Source organism: Solenopsis invicta, chromosome 8 (assembly GCF_016802725.1).
Source record: "Solenopsis invicta isolate M01_SB chromosome 8, UNIL_Sinv_3.0, whole genome shotgun sequence".
In the NCBI taxonomy this organism is placed as follows: domain Eukaryota; kingdom Metazoa; phylum Arthropoda; class Insecta; order Hymenoptera; family Formicidae; genus Solenopsis; species Solenopsis invicta.
The window spans coordinates 14,966,503-14,992,052 of record NC_052671.1 but is presented as its reverse complement, the minus strand read 5'-3'; the positions used below and the strand labels follow the sequence as shown (position 1 = coordinate 14,992,052).

The window sequence follows — 25,550 nt, the reverse complement described above, 5'->3', positions numbered from 1 at the left end:
AAAATTGACAAAGTGTAGAGCTGACGTTTCAAGTTTCTAATATAATTTAAATTTTTCTATTAATTACACGTCATTTTTTATCACAATAATTACTATAATATACACTATGATATTTCCTATAAAAAGAAAATTAAACAATTATTTTACCTAAATTTAAACTAACCATTATTACTAAACTATATACAAGCGTTTTTTATTCTTATCATGATTGGATAGAATTACTTAAACAAAATTTGGTACTAAGTAAATTAAATAATTAAAAGTACAACGATATAACTTAACTTGTAAACACATTCAATGTATGAGTATAGACGTTTCAATAAATATATGTCTCTCTCTTCGACCTTCCTCGAACATTTCTCCATAGTATAGCTGGTATAATACGTTCAGTAGTGTACATTCTGCGGAAATATTGACATCGCTGAGTGATTATAATCGAACAAATCGAAATTGTAGCAAATAAAAGAATTTTGATAGATTTAATTGTACTATAATTTATCGTGGGCTGCAGTAAGTAAAAATAAAAGTATTCTTATTCATTTTATGTGAATTAATGATATAGAAAAGTAAAATTAATAAGATAGCCAATAGAATGTCGAACCTAGTCACATATAGCAATATTTCATATTACAAGAACAGCTCTTTGCAAAATGTAAGTAATGTCTGTGATGAATGCCCAGATATTTGAGTTAAATTAAATTACATTTGTATCGGAAAATTTATCATCGTTATTCTTTTATTTACACGGAGAAAAATAATTTTGCCGTTATAACAAAATTGCCTTTGCTTGGATATTTGTAATAGTAGCAACAAAATTTAATTGACCCAACTAATTTTAAAAATTATTCGCTAATAGAGCAGAATGTATATTGTTGTTAAAATAGAAACAAAACACTGAGTGAATTTATCTTTACAATTAATTGGCTGTTAAAGCAAAATAATATAATCTTAACAAACATGTTTACTATTAGATCAAAAATACTATTGCTCGTACAGAATAATTTGTAGTTTTATACTTATATCTAGAAAGTATTAATTAGTATTCTTAATACTAATCCCTTTAGTAACCATATAATAAATAATAAATTTTGCAGCAGCATAAAATCTGCTGTGTAAGCAAATTATTTCTCTCCTTGTATATATTCAATGAAATTTATATATATGTTTCAGATATTTATATATTGTTTTAGAGTTCAAATAGTACGCTTTGACGTTCGAGTTTTTACATATTCTTATAATGTAAATCCAAATTTTTCTCTAATAAATAAACAATATTCGTAAGTGAAACACAATTTTATAATATTACAATGGCAAGTGACAACTTATGGAATACAAGGGCCTTTAACTACGTATGGCGATATTTTACACAAAAAGAATGGCCCATGGTAGAATGCAATTTCTGTGCTAATAAATACAGTTGTGAAAATATAACAAACTTAGAGAATCATTTATCATGTAAACATCCAGAAAAAGTAAAAGAAATGTTGGACAAAATTAAGTCTGCCTGGGTATCAAAGTCTTTTATATTTGACGAGAAACATGCAAATGCGTCATGCATTATTTGTAGGATGGAATTTAATATATTTCGCGGAATATTTCACTTAAGGGATCACTTGTTCGTCGATCATAAAATAGGTAAATAAATTTTACAGGTAAATAAATAAACATTCAAAATTTATATACATGTACGCAAAAAATAAATGCAATGATACAATAATTTATAGTTGAACCCGAAGATACTAGTTCCAATCCTGAGAACAGCAATGCAAGCAGTGATTCAACGGACGAAATAGGTAAATAAATATTATAGGTACTAGTTTGTTCACAGTGAATTATTGAATGCTAAAAATTAGCCATATAGTGTTCTTTTAAATTTAAATGAACATGAATTGATTATTCTAAATAACTCAAACGTAATATTATTCAGATATGTGCAGTTGTGTAATATAAAGATAAAATATACGGATATATCGATATAAAAATTTAAACAGTAATTTCTAAGATAATTAATAAATACAATTAATAGAATAATTAACAAACTATATGTTTGTTGCTATGTTATTTTGTAAGAAGATCGATATTAAATTTTTGGAAAATCACTTTATTTGCGAAACAATGCGAAATGAGTAATTACTCGTCAGAAACGCCTTTGCCCATTTCAGTCGACATTAACGTAAATTATAACATGACAATAATACCTTTTCAGAGGACAACGCAAATATTACAACTGATAATAATCAACAGGCTGATTCACATTTGCAAAATGCAAAATATCAAGAATCACAGGATTCCGATCATTTGGCATGGCGATTTTTCACACCAACAAAATGGCCTTGGACAACATGTAATATGTGTGGTAGAACGTACAGTAGTATAAATTTATTTAATTTAGAGCAACATCTGTCACTTCGCCATCCAAAAGTAATAAAAGAAATACAAGATGAAATGAAAGGTACCAAGTTGTCAAAATTTTTCACATTTGGCGTAGATCATCCTAAAATCGCAAAATGCACTTGCAATAAGGAGATAAATATATTTTACGGGACAAATAAGTTAAAACAACACTTGATAAAGATACACAACTTAGGTAAATAGATATTTAACAACTAAAATATGTGTACACAGAGAAATGACATAAATGTAATGATACAATTATCAACAGTTGATTTCGATGCCAACGAAGATACAAATGCAGACGATCCTCAGGCTAGTTCCTAAGCAGAAGAAAATAAAAAATATGAGATTGGTAAAAAGTATTGCGAATTAAGTATTACAACAAAATCAGTCACATAAATTTTAGATGTAAAATCAACATCAAGAATCAGACAATTAATCTATTTATCTTCTGTTTATTATAAAGATAACAAAAATTTATACATATATTAGTTTCTAAAAAATATTAATTTATACATAAATATTAGATTATGTTTTTAAATATTATTTGAGATTAATTAAACAATAATTTTAATTAAATTGTATCAGTTCCAATATATAATTATCTATTATTTATTTTATTATTAATGATCAAAGTCATTTTTGAAAAATTCTCACATTTATGACATAGGTATTTATTTAATTTAAATAGTATTTGTATGTTAAATTTCAATTTTTTCAGATATTCAAATAAGAAAAATTCAAAGTTTGTTCAATAATACAATGACACAAACACAATGAAAACAAGATGAGTTACTTCTCATAGTTTGTTGGGTATTGAATACGAATCCTCTGTCTAAATTTCTTCATCACGTCAAAATTTTGAGAAATTTGCAATTAAAGTTAAAGAAAAGGTTAATTTTACGCACACTTGTCATGTTATGATTGCAATATGTAACATGCTGGAAAAATTTGACTACGGTTAAAATTAAATATGGTATGTATATTGTCAGAATTTTTAATCCTCAAAAGGAATTTTTAATATCGGCTATGTTTAATAAGAAACAGGATTAGGAAAGTTATTTTGTCAAAGAACTATAGTTACAGTTACAATTTTTTTTTTTTTTTTTCATAAAGTAATTAGTTACAGTTGTAAGTTACTGACTTTAAGAAGTAACTTGTTATAGAAAAAGTATCGAGTAGTTATTTTTCAGTTACTTTTCTGTTAATTTCTTAAAATATTTTAATGCATTGGTATTTTAAATACGAGACTCTTGTATTTCTAACACATTACTAAATTATTTCATATTTATATTAAAACGTGTTTTCAAATTTAGGGACGCTGTGATGTTGAGCGTACACGAATTTGGCTTTTATGCTGCATTCCACTTAACGCTCGCAACGTTTGTAATCATTATTTGTCCTTATTTAATATTTGATGAATAACAATAGGAGTGAAATGATTCTGAGAGTGCTGCAAATGTAAAGTGGAGCGCATCGTATGTGGCTTCTCTTAAAGAATAATTCTGCAATGTTCGATTTTTGGCAATTTTGTATAAAGAATTCGCTTAATGCATGACATTTAATGCACAGCAATGTACTTGCTCACTAATAAGTGATTAACAGTTGATTACGATTTGTTCTTACCTTGAGATCGAATTAATTACATTAAATTGATAACAAATTTTAAATATGTAAAGTAACTACAAAAATAACTATTTTAGTTACTAGATACTTAAAAAAATGTATCTAATTGTAAGTTAAATAACAGTTAAAAGAAAAAAGCAAATCGTTACTTGCCCCATCCCTGATAAAAACTTCATGGTTATACATAAAGTAAATAGAGAAAAGGCTCCGAATTATTGACAATTTATTAACTAGCTTTTTATCAAGTTCATTTTTAAAGGACTCTTTAGGTCGTTGAATACAAATCCGATAATTTAAACAAATATTTTATAAGATTTTTTTCACTCTTTTTTTAGTTTTGATATATGCCATGTTGAATCTATTATTTTCAATTTGTCAGTTTTGACATCGGATGTCTTTAACGATGAATATCTTATCGATTATAAATTATTGATAAAACAGCGGACACCAAAAATTTTTTATGACGACGTCCTAACAATACACTTAATTTTGATTGCAGTCAAAACTTTTCTAGTAAAATGTAGTTATAATATATTTACCAAAATACATAAAATAATACTTAATTACAAATTTTTCAAAATTGTAACGTGATGGAGTAATTCGGACAGCGGAATCGTATTCAGCATCCAAAGAAAAACTACAGGGAATAATTGGTCTCTATCCAGTGTTCGAAAAAGAAGTCATTTTTTATGTCACATTGTAATAAAATAATCAATATATGTGACTGACAATGAGATACGATTATTTTTTATATGGTTACTACTTTCTTTATTTTCTTATTCATTTTATATATGTGTGTGTGTAGGTTTAATTGTAAGAGAGACAAGGATTCCAACAGAAATATAAATTCCATTTTAAAGTATAAGTGCATCTAATACTAGAAGAATAAATATCCATGACTATTGTTAAATGAACCAAAATGTGTACTTTTGATGAAAAATTACTTACTTTGCATTGCTATGCGACATAAAGCGATTTCTTTTAATTACACATTGATCTTTTTATTAACATAATGTATTAATTGTACCTTAATTAACTATTTCATTATTAATTATCTTATCTTACTAATTACTATTTCAATTGGTTATACAGCTGTATTCATTCTTTTACATATTGTTTGTAAGCAGAAAATAAAGCTTGAAGTCTATACTTTGACAAACTTTCAATACCGATTAAGTATCACCAATAATTTCACAATGACCGATGACAGAGTTGAGGATTGCAAATCGACAAATAGAACGTCCTCTTTCTGGAGTTGCATGGGAGCAACGCAATTGACGCACTTAATGGAATAAAATAGACTGAAATTTGAAAACCTTTCTTTCAAAATGCGCTTTTGCAGAAATAGATACGATAATTTTTCTCAAAGTTATGTCATTTTGAAGAAAAATTGTTTTTTGTATGACATATAACGATGAATTGTTAAATGTAATGCTGTCATTATCGGTTCAAACCAATTCTGTCTAAGACATTTTGAAACCACATGAGTGTACATGTGTGCGCGCACACGAATACATGCATGCGTGATTTTGATTTTTATATGATTTGTTTGAAAGACATAATGCCGTTACTTTGTTTACATATTTGCCAAAATTATGTAGTTTTATCAATTATTATTGCTATTTCACTTTTTATACTAGAAGGTTAAAACTATAAGTAAAATTAGAGTTAAAAATCACCTTGTTACAATGTAATCTTTAATAGAAGCGTAAAATGCGAGTGATACCACGATGGCTAGTGAAGAACAAAAAAATTACAATGGCGAGTAAATGTTAATAACCCAAATGGCGTAGTAGTTCAAGAAGAGTTTAGAAAAACTTCATTGAAAAGAGTTACATATGTATTTCAAACAATTCATATAAATTATATTAATTTATATTAAAAAATTGTTCCTCATTTTTCTTAGCGCAAAATGATTACAAAAAGCTAAAATATTTAAAAACTTATAAGTAATTCTGAGTCGTCATACGACTTCACCTTCTTTGTGCATACAAACTGTATTATAAACACAACCTATCATTAACTGCCAAATACTTTTAAGATTTCTCAAGATGGCCCACTTTGGGAATTTTTGTTGAGAAACTTTTCGAGTATTTTCAACAGTCAACTAAAATACAGTAGGTGACACGGATGGCCCAAAATCCGCCTGAAATTCGTCTCAAAATCAGCGCTTGTCGATGCTTGCATCCTTCTAGTTCCACATGGTCGACTCTACTGTTTTGTAAAAATCAATAAAAACCTATACCTTTATACATATTTAATAAAAATACGCTTTAATTATATGATTGTTTTTCTAACAACATATATTGAAGTGATCTGTCAATATTATACATGTATCAACAAAAGGTGTTCACGGATCATCACTTAAATAGCAGTTCCTATACACACAGAAATAAAAAAATATTGATAGAGGTTCCAACTTGGATGGGAAGGTGACTGCTTGGAAAAAGAAAATATTACTAAGTTAAGTTTTCCGAATATTTTTTTTTTTACTTTAAACAACATTTATTTTTATTTAACATGTAACAAAAACTTTCTTTACAATATTATAAAATAAATATATTTTTAATGAAATAAGTTAGAGAAATGATCTCAAAAGTGAAATAAAATAATTTCTTTTTGAATACATTGCTAAACTTTTTATGATTGTTATATAAAGTATATTTTATTGACATTTTCTGATGTAATCATGAACACAAAATAAATTCATTTTGATACTTTCTGAAGATTAAAATGAACTCAATGCAAAACTATTAAGAAAACTTAGTACCATTTGGATTATTAATTATGATCAATCAATTTCTCGAAGAAAACGTATAAAAAAGCGTAATTGCGTGTATAAGAGATTTAATATTTAGTTTTTTCCAAATGCCATAAGTTAGAAACAATTAATTCTTCTGTGACAATCAATTACCACAATTCTCATACAAAAGAAAAAGAAAAAATTCAAGTACCAGGCATACGGTCTTAAAATATTAGCCATAAATCTTTAACATTCGGTAATCACAAAAATTCGTCCATTGTTAGAGCATGTTAGTTCTACAATGGATCAGAAGTAAAATGGTTGGCTTGAACAAGACAAAAAGAGGAGAACCCTTTAGACTAAGATACTAAGCATATCTCCGGCGCGGTTAAGAATGTTGTTTAACTTACTCTGGTGAGATAGATGTGTGCATGTGCGTGTGCGTGTGTGTGTAGTTTTATTCAATCACTTCGTTAATTAATCACTCTTTACCTTCACGCACTAACATCCATTCCTACTTCCAAACTTCTAAACACTTTAATAGAAATTAATCGTACTCACAAACCAAACAAATATATCTGTTCTCATAAATTGTTATACATATATCGTCAATGCCTATGATTGATAAAAAATTAAATAAACAAAACATTCTTTTGAAAACCTTATTTCATTATTTAAAATGTTTAGAAAAAGGTTAAATAGCAAATTGCTACTTAAAAATAGTACTAATTTTTAAATAAATAAAAAAATAATACCCAAACATACTTCTTTAAAAATGTTAATAATATATACAACTAATAATATATACAACTAATAAATATTTTTTAATATATTTTAGTGTTAACAATTACTTATTATTGTATGTAAACGTTGTTAATTATAATGATCATAACCAAAAGCATACAAAAATTAAATATGCGTATAATTTTCATGTAAAAATATAATTAGGTATAAATGTAATATAGATACATATAGATAGGTAATGAGCACTTTAATAGATGACGTTAAATATATACTAAACTAATAAAATAATTGAGACATTATAACAATTATAATTTTATAAAATAAAATAATATATACATACATATAACAGCAATACAAATTATATTAAATGATTTTAATGCCACATCTTATTAATTTAAATTAAAATTTTATTAATTCATCATATTCTACCTTATTATTTACACAAACTTATCGTATTACATTTTGTACAAGAATTAGTCAATAAATAACCGCAAATGTAATTCTAGGTTTTAGGAATGAATGGATTATACGTTCACAAAGTAACAAAAAGAAATTTTTTTACATTTATTTCCAAACATTTTGATGACTTCATCCCCAATTAATTGTAGTCGGCTTTATCGGAAAGATTATAAACATTTTTGTAAAAGATAATTTAATCTGGCAGGTTGTACTATTTATCTATATATTATTTATTTGTTGTGAAAAAATGTAAAACCTTCTTGTCTCATCCTCAAAATGATTAGCTGTTACCGTTCGCAGATAATACCAATTTTGCGATTATTTCCTGATTCACTAATAATTTTGTATTTCTTGTAAAAGTGGTTAGTCAGCAAATAAATTAACATATATGAATACTTTTTTCAAACACGATTGCAATTACTAAAATAATTTAAAGCGTAATTTAATTAAAAGTAAATTAAATTATTACAACTTATCTGAACATTATTTAAATTCATGTAGCTTTTACAGATGTTGCTCGAAAAATATAGGAGAAAGGATATGATGGTGTATATATCAAATTACAGTTACACGATCATTAGTAACAATTAAGTTGTAGCCGCAAGATAATTAAGGAGTACACTCTTTATATAAAAAAATATTATTAGATTTGAGAAGAAACTGTGAGAAATTATTGGAAAACAATCCGTTTTCAAAATTGTATGTTAATCCAAATAATCTCTTTCGATATTCTAACATTTTATTATATATTAGATGGTTAATAAGTAAAATTGTTTTACGGTTCTTATCGATATGATACAAATAATAACACGTCGAGGGAGCCTGTTTACGTCTTATTCCACCAGATTAGATGCAGTTCCACGGTATTGTCCATATTAAGTGAATCTGCACACATATACACACAAATAGATATAAAGTGAATTGCAAAATTTAAAAAAATGCAATAACACTATTAGTAATACAAAATAATACTTTAGTTGTCTGATAATTAGATAAATTTTCTAATAAAAGATCTACTTTTGTTACTCACATGAATTAGATGGATTTAAATGCAAATTACACTCGAATGTAGAAAATGCTTGACCAGTATCTTGAAATATAAGACTTTTTGTGATTAATTAAAATGTTCATAAAGAATAGCAAATTAAAATTCTTTGAATTTGTTATAAAGATTCATGAGAAACTTTATTAATCTCAAATGATCGTAAAACACAAATATATACTTTGCATAAATATATAATATTTAATATGTACGGTGCAATCTATATTCTCAATTTAACCATTAGCTTTTAATAAATCGACAATGATCTTCACGTGTTTAATATCTTCCTAACGGCAGTAGTCTTCGAATTTGTTGGAAGTGAATACTGTCCTCGATCAGAAATGATACAGCTAAGATTTTAATTTGATGGCTAGATGTTGATAAATTGACGATGATCTTCGTGTGTTTAATATCTTCATAACAACAGTAGTCTTCGAACTCGTTGGACGTATTTACTGTCTCCCGATCGGAAATTATACAACCAATAATTTAATTTTAATATTAGCTCTTGACAAATTGACGATGACCTTCATGTGTTTAATATCTTCGTAACGGGAGTATTCTTCAAATTTGTTGGAAGTGAATATTGTTCGTTGATTGGAAATGACACAGTTAGGATTTTCAAATACACTTTTCTTCAGTTTTAATTTTTTTATAAATCCTTTCGAGGTTGCCTTTAATGGATAAGCCATGCAAATTTTGTAAAGACAACGATTACCGCCAGAATGTGCTTATAACTTTTGCTCGTAAATTAGACAAATCATATACAATCAATATGGTAAGTATACGGAGTCATAATTCTTTAATCAGAAGATGCAAAAAAACCTTTTTTTTCACAGTTTTCTTATTGACGAAAATACATTTCAAGCTACGAGAATACACATTAAGTTCGAGTCTTGTAAACTTGTTCGATTTAACGTTCATGTTACCCAAGTCATAACAGACTCTCATCAACTTTTTCCACCGCACGCACATCGGTATCGGTATTATCAAGCAGAGCCAGCAGCAGCACAATAAAATATTTACCTATGTTGCCTTTGAATTTCTATAATATTACGTTTGCCAACTTGGACCAGGCTGTGGATCGTCAATATTTGTGTGTGCGTGTGTACTTTCATGATTCTCTTCAGATACTGATTTAGTCATTACATGTGTGGTACTTCTTTGAATGTTTAAAGAAGTCGTTGTCACCATACTTTCATGATATTTCAACATATGTTTCATTAATCTACCTGTACCGTGAAATATGTTGATACTGTAAATGCAATTGTCAACAATGCATCTTATTCGAGGAAGTACTGTGTGGCATACAAAATATGGCGATAGATTAAGGCGCCTAATTTCTTCATCTATTTCATATCGTATTTCATGTATTAGTTGTTTATGACAATTCAGCAAGTGTTTTTCAAATGCTTGCAAAATTAAACCTTTGCAAGGTACTTTACAGATATTACATTTTGCATAAGGCCTTCCATCTGGCTTGAAATATCGCCATATCAAGTTATCGGAATTCCCCCATGGCAATTCTCCAAGATTTTGTGTGTCTTGTGAAATTGAATCAGTCTGTTGATTACTGGTACTTGTACTTCCGTTGTCTTCTGCGGCTAATGGTTGTATACCCTCATTACTGTTTTCAGCTGCTTGTTCTAATATTATATCTGTGTTATTTTGTGGCACAGAAATTCTTGTACATATACTTTTATGACATGTGTATAAATGATATTTTAATCCTTTTGTTCCGTGAAACATATTGAAAAAGTGACTGCAATTTTCAACATTGCATCTTATTCGAGGAAGTGCTGTGTCGCATACGAAATATGGCGATAGATTGAGGCGCTTAATTTCTTCATTTATTTCACATCGTATTTCATCTATTGTGTATGTATGACAAGATAGTAAGTGATTCTCAAATAGTTTCAAAGTTGGATCATTGTAATAAGATTTACAAATAATGCATTTTGCAAAAGGATTTATAACTGGTTTGAAATATCGCCATACTAAGCTATCGAAATTGCCCCATGGCAATTCTTCAAGATTTTGTGTAACTTGAAAAATTGGATCAGTCGGTTGATTACTGGTACTTGCACACGCATTGTCTTCCGCGGCTGTTGGCTGTGATGCTGTTCCGTCTGGATTTCTTTGTGCAATTCTAAGCTCCCTTGCAATATCATTTCTAACATGGTTGCACAAGTGATCTTCTAAGTAACCTATTCCATTAAATATGTTGACAATGCAATTGTCAGTATATTTACATCTTGCCTCAGAATCTCCTACGTCAAATGCAAAACATATTCCTAAATTGGCACGTCTAATGCTTTCACGTATTTCCGTTATTACTTCTGGATGTTCACGGGTCAGATGTTCCTCTAAATTTTGAACTTGATCACTAAGACAGAATTCTTGACATAAATTGCATTTTGCTACTGGTGATTTAAGTTGGGTGAAATAATTCGACACTAAATTTTGGGACATTGTTACTTAACACGTTATATTAATTATTTTACGTGTATATTGCTTTAAAGTGCCCTTATTCTTGCTTACTTGTGATTGATGCCGTTAAGGGGCAATATTAGTTAAATTTCAAGGCCAAAAAAGTGGAAATTTTTTTTTATAAGATCGTAAGACCTTTTGAAACAATCGTTGATGCATTCAAATATATGTATTTTACAAATAATACGGTAATTCTTTATATTAAAGTATCGAGAAATTAAAAAGATATGAACAATCTCTTAGAAGCGTTTTGCAATGAGCATTTTAGCTGTGACCTGATCATCTGAAATCAAAAAGCCTGACATATTTAGTTAATGTATAAGTTTATCTATTTTTCAATTATCTATTTTTTCAAAAACATTGTTTGCGAGTAAATCGCGTATGTTTAAAATCGAAGGTATAATTTTTCGACCAAAAATCGCTCGTTCTTTACCGATGAAAGAAATAGGCAAAAATAGCCACAATCGGATATTAGATATTTTAGTATCAAAGGAACCTAACAAAATATAGTTTCAAAAAAATCGCCTGTTTCAAATTGCTGATAAAATACCAGAAATATTCCTATTTTTTTCTGAGAAATTGCTTTTTTTGGCAAATTGCTGTTTTTGTGTGTTATGTAAATAACATTTTACCTAATTTTACGATATTATTAAAATAAGAAACATTATATGCATAATCACCGGAATTAATATTAAGCCAAATTTATGCTCACATTTGGAATGTTACGTCATTTGAGGTTTAATAATTGTTAAGCAAACGGTTGTTAGAACAAATATAATCCCAATAATTAATTCAGAAAATAATTTAAGGTAATATTTATATTAATTACAATATTTTTGGAAAAATTTTGAAAATTAGCAATTATAAAGAAGCATACAATTTCTTTTTTTTTAAGAAGTACATTAATCCTATTTTTACACATTTATGCTTTTTGTTTCCGTCGTACTTACATTATCATAAACAGAAAGAAAAAGTTTAAGAAGAGAAATTAAAAGACAGAAACCAATACTAGTCTAGTTTTATACAACTATTTTCTGATTATATTTCTCATTATCACAGATTTTCAACTAGAGAAATATTTAAACAATAATGTGACCACACAAATTAAACAAAAACGTCTTTTCAGTGCTTATATTTATTCGTGTGTTTTTATATAGTTTTTATATATTTCGAATTCATCAACTGTGCGCCGAATTTCTTCTTCAGTTAAAACACAGGTCCAATTTGAATAAGAATTAATTATATTATATTTATTAAATTGAAATTAATTTAATAGTAAATGCTAAGTTGCATCTAAATATTAGAACCATTTTCCCTCTGAAAAAACTATAGGGTAAAGTCGCCATTTACACCGCGCTGGGATTTACGCCACAGATGTCAAAAGAAATAAAAGAAATAAAGATAATTTGTTCACAGACGTTTTGTTATATGCTTTTATGCTATATGAGTATTGTGTCTTAATTACAGTTTTTTATTGTTAACATTATTAAAAACATCGTGAATTGAATTGATTTTTTGTGTAGAACTAGCGAGATCGTTTATTATCATCTACTTATACAAATAATTGCTGTAGCAGATATAAAAGGCATAATGATTACTTCATGATATTTAAATGTAAAGCGATAGTAAAGTATTGAATGCAAGCAAGATACAAATGCATATCTCTTATATTCTTTAGTTTGATTTCTTGTATATCTCACTTTTTCAGGATATACGGTATTTTCAGCAAGCGGGATTTATGCCGTAATACAGACGCTGCATGATTCGAAAGAAGCACTTGTCCTTATGTTAAAAAGACAAGGTGCACATATCTGCACTCTGTTGACGTCTGTGCATACTAATTTCTTCACTATTGCATTATTAATACTTTGTATATAAAATTACTGTTCTTATTCCCTAATTTACTTTGTAAACACGTTTTGTAAGTCATTATGTTATTTTATATTATATTTGTAAATGTTATTTTATAAATCATCAATGTGCTGTATATCTTACACAAGTAGTCGTAAATCCTACCTCTTTTTTTATATGACAAAAATGAAAAGTTCTTTAAATTTCTTTTTCAAGTATAAGAAAAAAGATATCTCATATTAAAGAATTTTTTATAATAGTAAACAGTATAAAGTTTTCAGCGGTATAATTTATTTTCTTTAAACGTACAAAATAATATTTGATAAATTAAATTTTTAATAGTTACGTCATATAAACCAATTTTATTCTATAGACTTTATTGCAAAAAATATCGTCTCAGCCAGAATTCAAAACTTGGAGCTCCTGAATCTCCGGTACGGTTGTCTTAACCAATTCTACCAATAATAAAATAAAATTACGCGAACAAATATAAGCACTAAATACTAGCTACGATCGTTCAAGTTGTTCTCATTTAAGTTGTGTTGACAGATTTTCAACTTTATTTTGCTATACTCCAATTTGTTCAACTTCTAAAGTGTTATCTCGTTTTATAGTTAACTTTTCCTGTAAATTGTTATAAATTCAAATATTTTAAATAATTCTTTTGATGTGTTGTTATCTTATAAGCATGATATTTAGATTATATATTTTTAATTTTTATTATACAAGTTATAAAATATTAATTTGAATGGAAGACACCAGACAAAAAATCGAGCTGCCTCAACGATAAGAATATAACGAACTGCGGACTTGGAAATAAGTGTGGCAAGCTAAGGTTAGGAAATTGTATCGTAAAATAACTTTGATATTGATGTGGAACGACTATAGTACAATACGTTTTGTGAATTTTTCTAATAAATTGTTCTACTTCTTGAGAAAAATACCGAAAAAATCCGTGGAAAAATTAAAAAAAAACTTGGGTTTTTCTCTGAGCCTTTAAAACTACACTACAAAATTTTATTTTGATCGTTGCAGCGTTTCCAGAAATATTTTTATTACCGATTTTGAAAGTACAATTTTGAGAAAAATGCATTTAATGCTTCCAATTAAGTTTCCAACAAAATAAAATACAAATTTTGTAACTTACATGGATTCGGCTATTCCAGGATCAAATAGTAAGTTCTCCAAATCGGTTGCAGCCTCCAAACTTTTAATTCCTGCTTGTCGCCAAGGTGATCTTGCCTTTTGAGTCCTCTACTGCGCGCCGAGATGCGAAATTTTGAAGTGCGTAACGATTTCTTTTTCAACACATCTGCAAGCATTCAAACCATTACGCACTCAAGACAATAACTTGAAACATTTTAAGAAATACAGTATTTTTTTCGATAAACATACCGGCGACGATATAAGCAACTGATTCTACGGTTTTCTTCCCATTAGAATGATTTTATGGTTAATTTTCTAATTTAGTTGATACAATCTTTCGTTGTTATTTTAAGTAATAGATAGAAAATTTAATATTTGTAATCTGTAGATTAATGTTCTGATACAATTACGTGCTCTTGCGTTATAATTTTTTTGGAGATGCACTAAAACTCTCTTCATCACATTATTTTTGTTTGGAATTCACAGATCTTCTTTCGATTGCCTTCGATTTCCTCAGGTTAATCTATTGTCTCAAATTTCTAAACCATTTTCTAGATGTTTAACCCGTAATGATAAATAAAACAAGAGTTCACAAAATAAAATGCTGCATTAGAATTTTTGAGTGCACTGCTCGACTGCTCATGCTATACTACTCGTAGGACTACCTGTTATTTTCCTAGGAAGTCCAACGATTCACTACATTTCCAGTTCTGTATAGCCGTTATTTACTAACACACATATAAACTGTACAGATAGAGAATATATTACACTCATACACTTGAAAGAAAATACGTTTGGAGTTCGAGTATCTGAGGGTCTTATCTGAAGATCATCACCTGTGGAACACGTCTACCTGTGGAACTCAATAAATAGATTTGCCATTATATACTTTTCCAAAGTTTGAACCTATATGATGCTAGTCTAAACTCGCATTATTTTGTTAAATTTTGTCGAACCAAGTTGAAATTTACAGAGAATGTTTTTGAAAATATGTACTTTTAAACCTTCTATACCATTAAACAGATTAATATTATAATTATCAAGAGTGCATATTGTCCGAGGGAGTAACCGCTGATCAAAATTGTGTACACTACTGACTGGTGATGCCCAAAATTTTGCGTAATGCTCAGTAATGCTCCAGTAATGTCCCCGTAATGCCCAGTAATTTTTGCCTAGTAATTCCTAAAATCTATAAACCTACTGCCCTCAGCGGTTTCCCTTTCGATCTTGTCTTTCAATTTATCGTATCTATTATAGTAACGACGCGAAAATCGTATCGCGTACACACATATGGATGCAATACATGCATCACAAAACATAGGCGAATGTCGGACGGCGCGGCACAATAAAATACCAAAAAGAAAATACAAAAAAACGAAAAAGGGAAATTTTGGACAGTCTCGAGCATTTCTTGTTTGCAGGCGGTTATTACCCAAAGATAAATATCGTTCGAACTGTGCAGCGCCAATATTACAATTGCAAAGGCGGCTATAAACAACCGCCTTAAGATAGTATCGGCGTCGCTAGTCCTGGGACCGTCGGCAATCGTTTGTCGGCTGATTGTCTTCATTCGCTGCGCTTGACGACGGAAAATCCGGATTGCCCAATCGGGGCAAAGATTTCGGAAATCGAAACCAAGCGGGTTGAGAACGTGGCAATTCGTAAATTAATAAATAGGGGTCCGGAAGTCTCTCCGGCACTTCCCTAGTAGCACAAAATTTTGGTTTAATATTGGGAAATAATGTAAACTTAATATTATCTATCGGATGCGAATTGATTTTTAATAATGGTCCAATATTAAAATGTCGGTATAGACTCATATTTAACTAATATTAGAGTTGCAATATTGATTCAATATTGAAAAATAAGCTAAACCTAATATTCTATATTGGGTGTGAATTGATTTTCAAAATTGGTCTAATATTGCACAGTATGATATCAATTAATTACTCTTTTAATTAATCACTCTTTACCTTTACGCACTAACATCCATTCTTACTTCCAAACTTCTAAACACTTTAATAGAAATTAATTGTCCTCACAAACCAAACAAATATATCTGTTTTCATAAATTGTTAGACATATATCTTTAATGTCTATGATTGATTAAGAATTAAATAAACAAACCGTTCTTTTAAAAATATTATTTCATTATTTAGAATGTTTTGAATAGTATTAAATAGCAAATTGCTACTAAAAAATAGTACTAATTTTTAAGTAAATAAAAAAATAGTAACCAAATACACTTTTTTAAATATTTTAATCATATATTTAACTAATAATATAAATATTTTTTAATACATTTTAGTATCAGCACTTACTTATTAATATATGTAAATGTTGTTGCTTATAATGATCATAACCAAAAGCATACAAAGCTTAAATATGCGTATAATTTTTATATACAAATATAATTAGGTAAATATGTAATAATGGATACATATAGGTAATTAATGTGCATTTTAATAGATGACGTTAAATATATATTAAACAAATAAAATAATTGGGACAATATAACAATTATTGTTCTATAAAATAATATAATATATACATATTACGGCATACACTTAATATTAAATGATTTTAATGTTACACATCTTATTATTTTAAATTAAAATTTTATTAATTCATCACATTCTACCTTATTACTTACATAAACTTGTCGTATTACATTTTGTACAAGAATCAGTCAATAAATAACCGCAAGTGTAATTCTAAGTTTTAAGAATGAATAGATTATACATTCACAAAATAACAAAAAGTTATTTTTTTATATTCATTTCCAGACATTTTGATGACTTCATCACCAATTAATTGTAGTAGGCTCTATTGGAGAGATTATAAATATTCGTATTTTTGTAAAAGATAATTTAATCTGGCAGGTTGCACAATGTATCTATATCTTATTTATTTGTTGTGAGATATTGTAAAACCTTCTTGTCTTATTCTCAAAATGATTAGTTATTATCGCTTGAAGATAATACCAATTTTGCGATTATTTCCTGACTCACTAATAATTTTCTATTTCTTGTAGGAGTGGTTAGTCAGCAAATGAATGAACATGTTAGAATACTTTTTTCAAACACAATTGCAATTACTAAAATAATTTAAAGCGTAATTTAATTAAAAGTAATTAAATTATTACAACTTATCTAAACATTATTTAAATTCATGTAGCTTTTACAGATGTTGCCTGAAAAATATAGGAGAATGGATATGATATTGTGTATATCAAATTACAATTACACAATTATCAGTAATAATTAAGTTGTAGCCGCAAGATAATTAAGGAGCACACTTTTATATAAAAAAATATTATTAGATTTGAGAAGAAACAGTGTGAAATTATAGGAAAACTATCCGTTTTCAAATTATATGTTAATCCAAATAATCTGTTTCAATATTCTAATATTTCTTTATATATTAGTTGGGTAATAAGTAAAATTGTTTTATGATTTTACGGTTCTTATCGATACGATACAAATAATAACACGTCGAGGGAGCCTGTTTACGTCTCATTCCATCGGATTAGAATCGTCATTGTTTGTAGTCTATTCGTGCTTCGTTGTTATAAATTCGAAACAAGTTCCACGGTGTTGTCCATATTAAGTGAACCTGCACACATATATACAAAAAATATATAAATAAATTGGAAAATTTGCAATAACACTATTAGTAATAAAAAATGCAATAACACTATTAGTAATACAAAATGATACTTTAGTTGTTCTGACTGATAATTAGATAAAATTATCTAATTTTGTTACTCACATATGAATTTGATGGATTTAAATGCAAATTACACTCGAATGTAGAAACTGCTTGACCAGTATCTTGAAATATAAGACTTTTTGTCAATTATTAATATGTTCATAAGGAATAGCAAATTAAAATTGTTTGAATTTGTTATAAAGATTCATGAGAAACTTTATTAATCTCAAATAATCGTAAAACATATGAATATACTCCGCATAAATATATAATATGTACTGTGCGATTTATCTTCTCAATTTAACCATTAGCTTTCAGTAAGTCGACAATGATCTTCACGTGTTTAATATCTTCCTAACGGCGATAGTCTTCGAATTCGTTGGAAGTGAATACTGTTCTTCGATCAGAAATGATACAGCTAAGATTTTAATTTGATGACTAACTTTTGGTATTAAATCAACGATGATCTTCGTGTGTTTAATGTCTCCTTAACAGCAGTAGTCTTCGAACCCGTTGAACGTATTTATAGTCTCCCGATCAAAAATCATACAGCCGGTAATTTAATTTGACCATTAGCTCTTGGCAAATCGACGATGATCTTCATGTGTTTAATATCTTCGTAACGGCAGTATTCTTAAAATTCGTTGGAAGTAAATATTGTTTCTCGATTGGAAATGACACAGCTGGGATTTTCAAATATACATTTCTGCAGTCCTAATTTTTCTATAAATTCTTTCGAGGTTGTGTACTTCACTGGATACGCCACGCAAATTTTGTAAAAATAACGATTACCGCCAGAATGTGCTTACAACTTTTGCTTGTAAGTTAGACAGATTCTATGGTCGATCAATATTCGATATGGTAAGTATAGTTGTATTTCTTTAGTCAGAAGGTACAAAAAAATCTTTTCTTTCACAGTTTTCTTACTGACAAGAATACATTTTAAGCTGTTATAGATACACTTTTCTATTTTTTCACATAGATGAGGAATATAAAACACTTGTTTGAGAATTTCTTCAGACATCTGGATTGCAAAATGGCCCTTTTCATGAGCACATTTTATGATCAATTTGCATTTATTTTGACTTTACTAGTATAAATGAGTCATAAGTTTCAACTGAGTAAACTAAGTTGTTGCGCATGTGGTCTTCATAAGAAGCGTTTCCCAAGCGTTGCTTAATAATTTATATATCTTCGTCAGAGTCTTGAGTTTTCTTAATGTTTGGAGTAATGTCATGGCCACATTCATTACTGAGTGCCTGCTCAGAGAATCCAGATGCTCCATCCATGATGTCTTATTATGTAAAATTTTGGAGAAACAACACCCATCGTGCAATTTGATCTGTTAAATCCTTTTTACGTATGGTTGGAAAAACTGTTGAAAAACTGAATAGTCACAATTTTGAAACTCCTATCCAGCAGATAATCTGGAAACATCTTTAAAGCTTCCACCGCTGGTGCCACAAATTCGTAACTCGAGTGTCTTCTTTGGTCGTTTTCTTGCTCGTAAAATATACAGGACGCAATCATCTGAGGGTGCCTCTTGCAGCAAAACTGCTCCATTACCATTTTGACAAGCGCGCGTGTGAACTTTGATTTCATAATTGCGATTACAGATACTTTATGGTTCCTTGGAAGAGCATTTTTGAGCCTAACGAATCCGTTTCCTGCTCATCAAGTCGAACCAAATTTTGCATCTTTCTTTAATATATTGCTAATAGATTCAGCAATGTTTGAGTAATATAGGAAAAATTTTTGAAGGTGATAATCCAATAAAATCCAAGAAACTTTGAACGTCTTTTATATTTGGCGGCATCACTATCGCCTTAGTCTTATTATGTAACAGATGTATTTTGACACCTTCTCTGAAATGTCCCAAACATGCAATGCGTGTTTGCAACAACTTGCACTATTTTTGTTAATCGCAAATTTAAATTGTTTCGATCGTAGAACCAATTTGAGATTAGTAATAGCAGTCCTTCATTGGAATCTGAGATTATTAAACTCATCAAGCTAATCCCTTTGCGGTCAGGACATTCAAAATCAGGTTTATAAAGCGTTGGAATAAACCGATAAATTGCAGAAAACAAATAGCATTCTTAGAAATTGTTATTGGCCATTATGTGTCACAACCAATGTATATTTATGTCATCCTTATGAATCGAAACGTGAGAAAATCCTTTTTCCATATCAATAAAGCTGAATACTCGAGCATTTGGCGATAAGTCCAAAATAAGTTTGATTAATGAAAACGGAGCGGTCCTTGACCTCTACTCTACTTAATGTTCTGTAGTCTATACAAATTGTCGTTTTGTTTCACTTTCTTACTACCATCATTTTATTGGCGTATCAGACAAACAGGTTACTACTATTTCTTCTTTGATTTTGAAAGCCTTCTTATTTGTAAGTACACATGCTATTTTGATGGCAATTGGCATTTTCATTTTTATTTTTTCTTATATATTTAGTTCCTTTTTAATGTTTTATACTTTTTGCTCAGTACAAAATACTTTGTTCGCCGTATTATCATTTATGCCATCTATAACGTAGTGAAACATGCTTTTTCATCAATTTCATCTCTACTAGCGAGCTCTATCAAAACTAAAAAATATCTTTGCACCAATTCATCTTATTTAATTCTTCTCTTATTTAGTAAATTGCATAATTCGTAACTATTTATTTTATCATTGAATTCTTTTTTTAACGTCTATTTTAATTCCTTCCAAAACGGTATACCCTTTTCAGCATAAATAAATAATTTTGCCATGCCTTTTAACACTTTCTTTGCAAATGTTAACTTCTAAATGTCCGTCCACTCAAACAGCCCACTCCATTTTTTCACATCTATTATCCAGCGTTCAACCGGTTTGTCGTCTCCATCGCAGTGTCTGATAAAATTTTTCACGTCTCTAAACGTCATCGTGAATTAAGTATTCATTGTTTTGAAATTCACCTGTCGTTCGTCATCTTTGTTTTCAATTTCATTTTTTACGACTATATCATCTTCGTTTTCGTCATTTTTATGTTTATCCTTTTTCTTTTTGTTGGTTTACTAGTTCTTCGCTCTTCTTTCTTCATCATCTTACGTCTTTATTTATTATTTATTTTGTTCCTCTTGCATTTCGTCTTCTATCATTACTTAACTCCTCTACTTGCGTATAGCTATTCTGAGTGTCTTCTTCTCTGATTTTTCGACGACTTCAGTGAATTGAGATCTATCAAGGCGTCACATACCTCAATGAGTAATGATAATGATATCGATGTCAATTCGACATTTAATGAATATCAAAATCATCAAAATGATATCGTTTTGACATTGATTCGATAAATCATATTTCTCACTGAGAAGCGTTAAATAAATTCTTACTTTGTCCCTGAATACTCGAGCGTTAGAACGTTACATACAAAGAATAATTCTGCCGAGTTAAGATGAGCTTCTACGATGTCTTTGCTTTATACTCGCCTGAGCCTTTACCGAGTACGAAGCCTGTATATCTTCGAATCGATTTTTTATTATTTCTATTTTTGTCTTGCTAAAAAGCGACTGTATGCAATGCTTTAACCATCTATGTCGAGTTCATTTTGAGTTTATTTACTTTTTATCGTAACCTGATCAAGTCTCTACATTGCTGTATCTAATAATAATTCACATCTGGATATACTTTAATGCTGGTACTGGATTGAGTTTTTCATTTTTCTTTTTTGTACGAACATGGCAATAACTTCTGAAATCTTCTATCGTCTTCGTCTCCCGCCTTAGTTGTTCTATCTTCGCAGATTATAATTTGTGTAATATTATGTGTTTCCACTCTCATCTTGACATTTTCACGCAGGCTACCGTGGACGAGGCTTCAATTTGTAAAATTTATTGTAATTATAACAATATTTATTACGAAAAGAGTATTTAATACACGTGTGGTTAGTGTAACGTGTGTAGTATATGAGTTCGAGTCTTGTAAACTTGTTCGATTTCACGTTCATGTTACCCAAGTCATAACAGACTCTCATAGCATCAACTTTTTCCACCGCACGCACATCGGTATCGGTATTATCAAGCAGAGCCAGCAGCCGCACAATAAAATAATTACCTATGTTGCCTTTGAATTTCTATAATATTACGTTTGCCAACTTGGACCAGGCTGTGGATCGTCAATATTTGTGTGTGCGTGTGTACTTTCATGATCCTCTTCAGATACTGATTCAGTCATTACATGTGTGCTACTTCTTTGAATGTTTGAAAAAATTGTTGTCACCATATCTTCATGATATTTCAATATATGTTCTTTTAATTTATCTGTACCCAAAAACATGTTGATACTGTGAATGCAATTTTCAACCTTGCATCGTATTCCATATTTAGTGTCTAATACAAAATATGGCGATAGATTAAGGTGCCTAATTTTTTTATTCATTTCACATCGCATTTCATCTATTATTTTTGTATGACAAGAGAACATGTGTGACTCAAAATTTGACAATTTTGGACCTTTGATGCGTTTTTCACAGATATTGCATATTACGTAAGGTTTTCCATCTGGTTTAAAATATTGCCATACCAAATTATTGGAATTGCCCCATGGTAATTCTTTAAGATGTTCTGTACCTTGCGAAAGTGGAACAGTTGGTTGATTACTAGTACTTGCACTAGCGTTGTCTTCTGCGAGTGTTGGCTGTATACCCTCATTACTGTCTTCAGCTGCATGTTCTAATATTATATCTGTGTTACTTTGTGGCATAGAAATTCTTGTACATATAATTTTATGACATGTGTATAAATGATATTTTAATCTTTTTGTTCCGTGAAACATATTGAAAAAGTGACTGCAATTTTCAACATTGCATCTTATTCGAGGAATTACTGTCTCGCATTTAAAGTATGGTGATAGATCGAGACGCCTCATTTCTTCATCAATTTCACATTGAATTTCATGTATTACATTTGTATGACGATACCGCAAGTGTTGCTGAAGTGCTTGCAAATATAAACCTTTGATGCGCTTTTTACAGATATTGCATTTTGCGTAAGGCTTTTTATTTGGTTCAAAATATCGCCATACTAAACTGTCGGAATGGCCCCATGGCAATTTTTCAAACTTTTGTATGATTTGCGAAATTGGATCAGTCTCTTGATTACTGGTACTTGCACTAGCGTTGTCTTCTGCGACTGTTGGCTGTATATCCTCATTAGTGTCTTCAGCTGCTTGTTCTAATATTATATCTGTGTTATTTTGTGGCATAGAAATTCTTGTACATATACTTTTATGACATGTGTATAAATGATATTTTAATCCTTTTGTTCCATGAAACATATTGAAAAAGTGAATGCAATTTTCAACATTGCATCTTATTCGAGGAAGTGCTGTGTCGCATACAAAATATGGCGACAGATTGAGGCGCTTAATTTCTTCATTTATTTCACATCGTATTTCATCTATTGTGTATGTATGACAAGATAGTATGTGATTCTCAAATAGTTTCAAAGTTGGATCATTGTAATAAGAATTACAAATAATGCATTTTGCAAAAGGATTTATAACTGGTTTAAAATATCGCCATACCAAGCTATCGGAATTGTCCCATGGCAATTCTTCAAGAATTTGTGTGGCTTGCAAAATTGGATTAGTCGGTTGATTACTGGTACTTGCACTCGCATTGTCATCTGCGGCTGTTAATTGTGATGCTGTTCCGTCTGGATTTCTTTCTGCAATTCTAAGCTCCCTTGCAATATCATTTCTAACATGGTTGCACAAGTGATCTTCTAAGTAACCTATTCCATTAAATATGTTGACAATGCAATTGTCAGTATATTTACATCTTGCCTCAGAATCTCCTACGTCAAATGCAAAACATATTCCTAAATTGGCACGTCTAATGCTTTCACGTATTTCTGTTATTACTTCTGGATGTTCACGGGTCAGATGTTCCTCTAAATTTTGAACTTGATCACTAAGGCAGAATTCTTGACATAAACTGCATTTTGCTACTGGTCGTTTCAGTTGGGTGAAATAATTCCACACTAAATTTTGGGACATTGTTACTTATCACGTTATGTTAATTATTTTTCGTGTACACTGCTTTAAAGTGCCTTTATTCTTGCTTACTTCTGATTGATGCCGTTGAAGGGTAATATTAGGTTAATTTCAAGGCCAAAAAAGTGGAAACTTTTTTTTATAAGATCATAAGACCTTTTGAAACAATCGTTGATGCATAAAAATATATGTAATTGACAAATAATTTTGTAATTTTTTATATTAAAGTATCAAGAAATTAAAAAGATATGAACAATCTTAGAAACGGTTTGCAATGAGCATTTTAGCTCTGACTTGATCATCTGAAATCATAAAACCTGACATATTTAATTAATCTATAAGTTTATCTATTTTTTGATTGTCTATTTTTTCGAAAACATAGTTTGCGAGTAAATCGCTTATGTTTAAAATTCAAGGTATAATTTTTCGACCAAAAGTCGTTCGTTTTTTATCAATAAAAGAAATATGCAAAAAAAGCCTCAATCGGATATTAGATATTTTAGTATCAAAGGACCCTAACAAAATTTAGTTTCAAAAAAATCGCCTGTTTCAAATTGCTGATAAAATATCAAAAATATACTTATTTTTTTCTAAAAAATTGTTTTTATTGACAAATTGCTGTTTTTGTGTGTTATGTAACTGACATTCTACCTAATTATATTTCTCAGTATCACTGATTTTCAACTAAAGAAATATTCGATCAATACTGTGACAACACAAATTAAACAAGAACAACTTCAACGGTCGTAGCTATATTTTAGTGTTTATAATTATTCGTGTGATTTTATATACTTCTTCAAATTCATCAAACTGTGAGCCGAATTACTTCTTCAGTCATAACACAGCTCTAAATTGAATAAGAATTAGTTATATTATTTTTATTAAATTGAAATCAATTTAACAGTAAATAATGCTAATTAGCGTCTAAATATTAGAACCCTTTTCCCTCTGAAAAAACTACAGGGTAAAATCGACATTTACGCCGCAAATGTCAAAAGAAATAAAAGAAATGAAGATAGTTTATTCACAACTATTTTGTTATATGCCTTTAAGCTATATTAGTATTGTGTCTTATATACAGTTTTTTATTGTTAACATTAACAGAAACATCGTGAATTGAATCAATTTTTTCATGTAGAAGTAGCGCGATCGTTTATTATCATCTACGTGAAATGAATGCTGTAGGAGATATAAAAGGCATAATGATCATTTCATATTTAAATGTAAAGCGATAGTAAAGTTTTGAATGCAAGCAAGATACAAATGCATATCTCTTATATTCTTTATTTAGTTTGATTTCTTGTATACCTCACTT

The 25,550-nt window shown here is 29.3% G+C and overlaps 1 protein-coding gene across 4 annotated transcripts; it reads left to right on the top strand.

The window, feature by feature from the left end:
* The first annotated feature begins 377 nt into the window (after nucleotides 1-377).
* Nucleotides 378-5,084, top strand: LOC105198132. Of its 4 annotated transcripts, XR_003268771.2 has the most exons (7): nucleotides 378-510; nucleotides 1,171-1,635; nucleotides 1,725-1,793; nucleotides 2,207-2,587; nucleotides 2,663-2,746; nucleotides 3,116-3,370; nucleotides 3,711-5,084. XR_003268771.2 is itself a non-coding variant. In XM_011164782.3 (6 exons), exons 2-5 carry the CDS (start codon nucleotides 1,308-1,310, stop codon nucleotides 2,716-2,718), a joined length of 834 nt encoding a protein of 277 aa, XP_011163084.2. In that variant the 5' UTR covers nucleotides 378-510; nucleotides 1,171-1,307; the 3' UTR covers nucleotides 2,719-2,746; nucleotides 4,826-5,065. The 4 variants fall into 4 exon arrangements, 3 of the variants coding, with proteins under 3 accessions (XP_011163084.2, XP_025991301.2, XP_039308633.1); XM_011164782.3 differs by lacking the exon at nucleotides 3,116-3,370 and having other exon boundaries at nucleotides 4,826-5,065; XM_026135516.2 differs by lacking the exon at nucleotides 3,711-5,084 and having other exon boundaries at nucleotides 3,116-3,436.
* The last annotated feature ends 20,466 nt before the right edge of the window (nucleotides 5,085-25,550 follow it).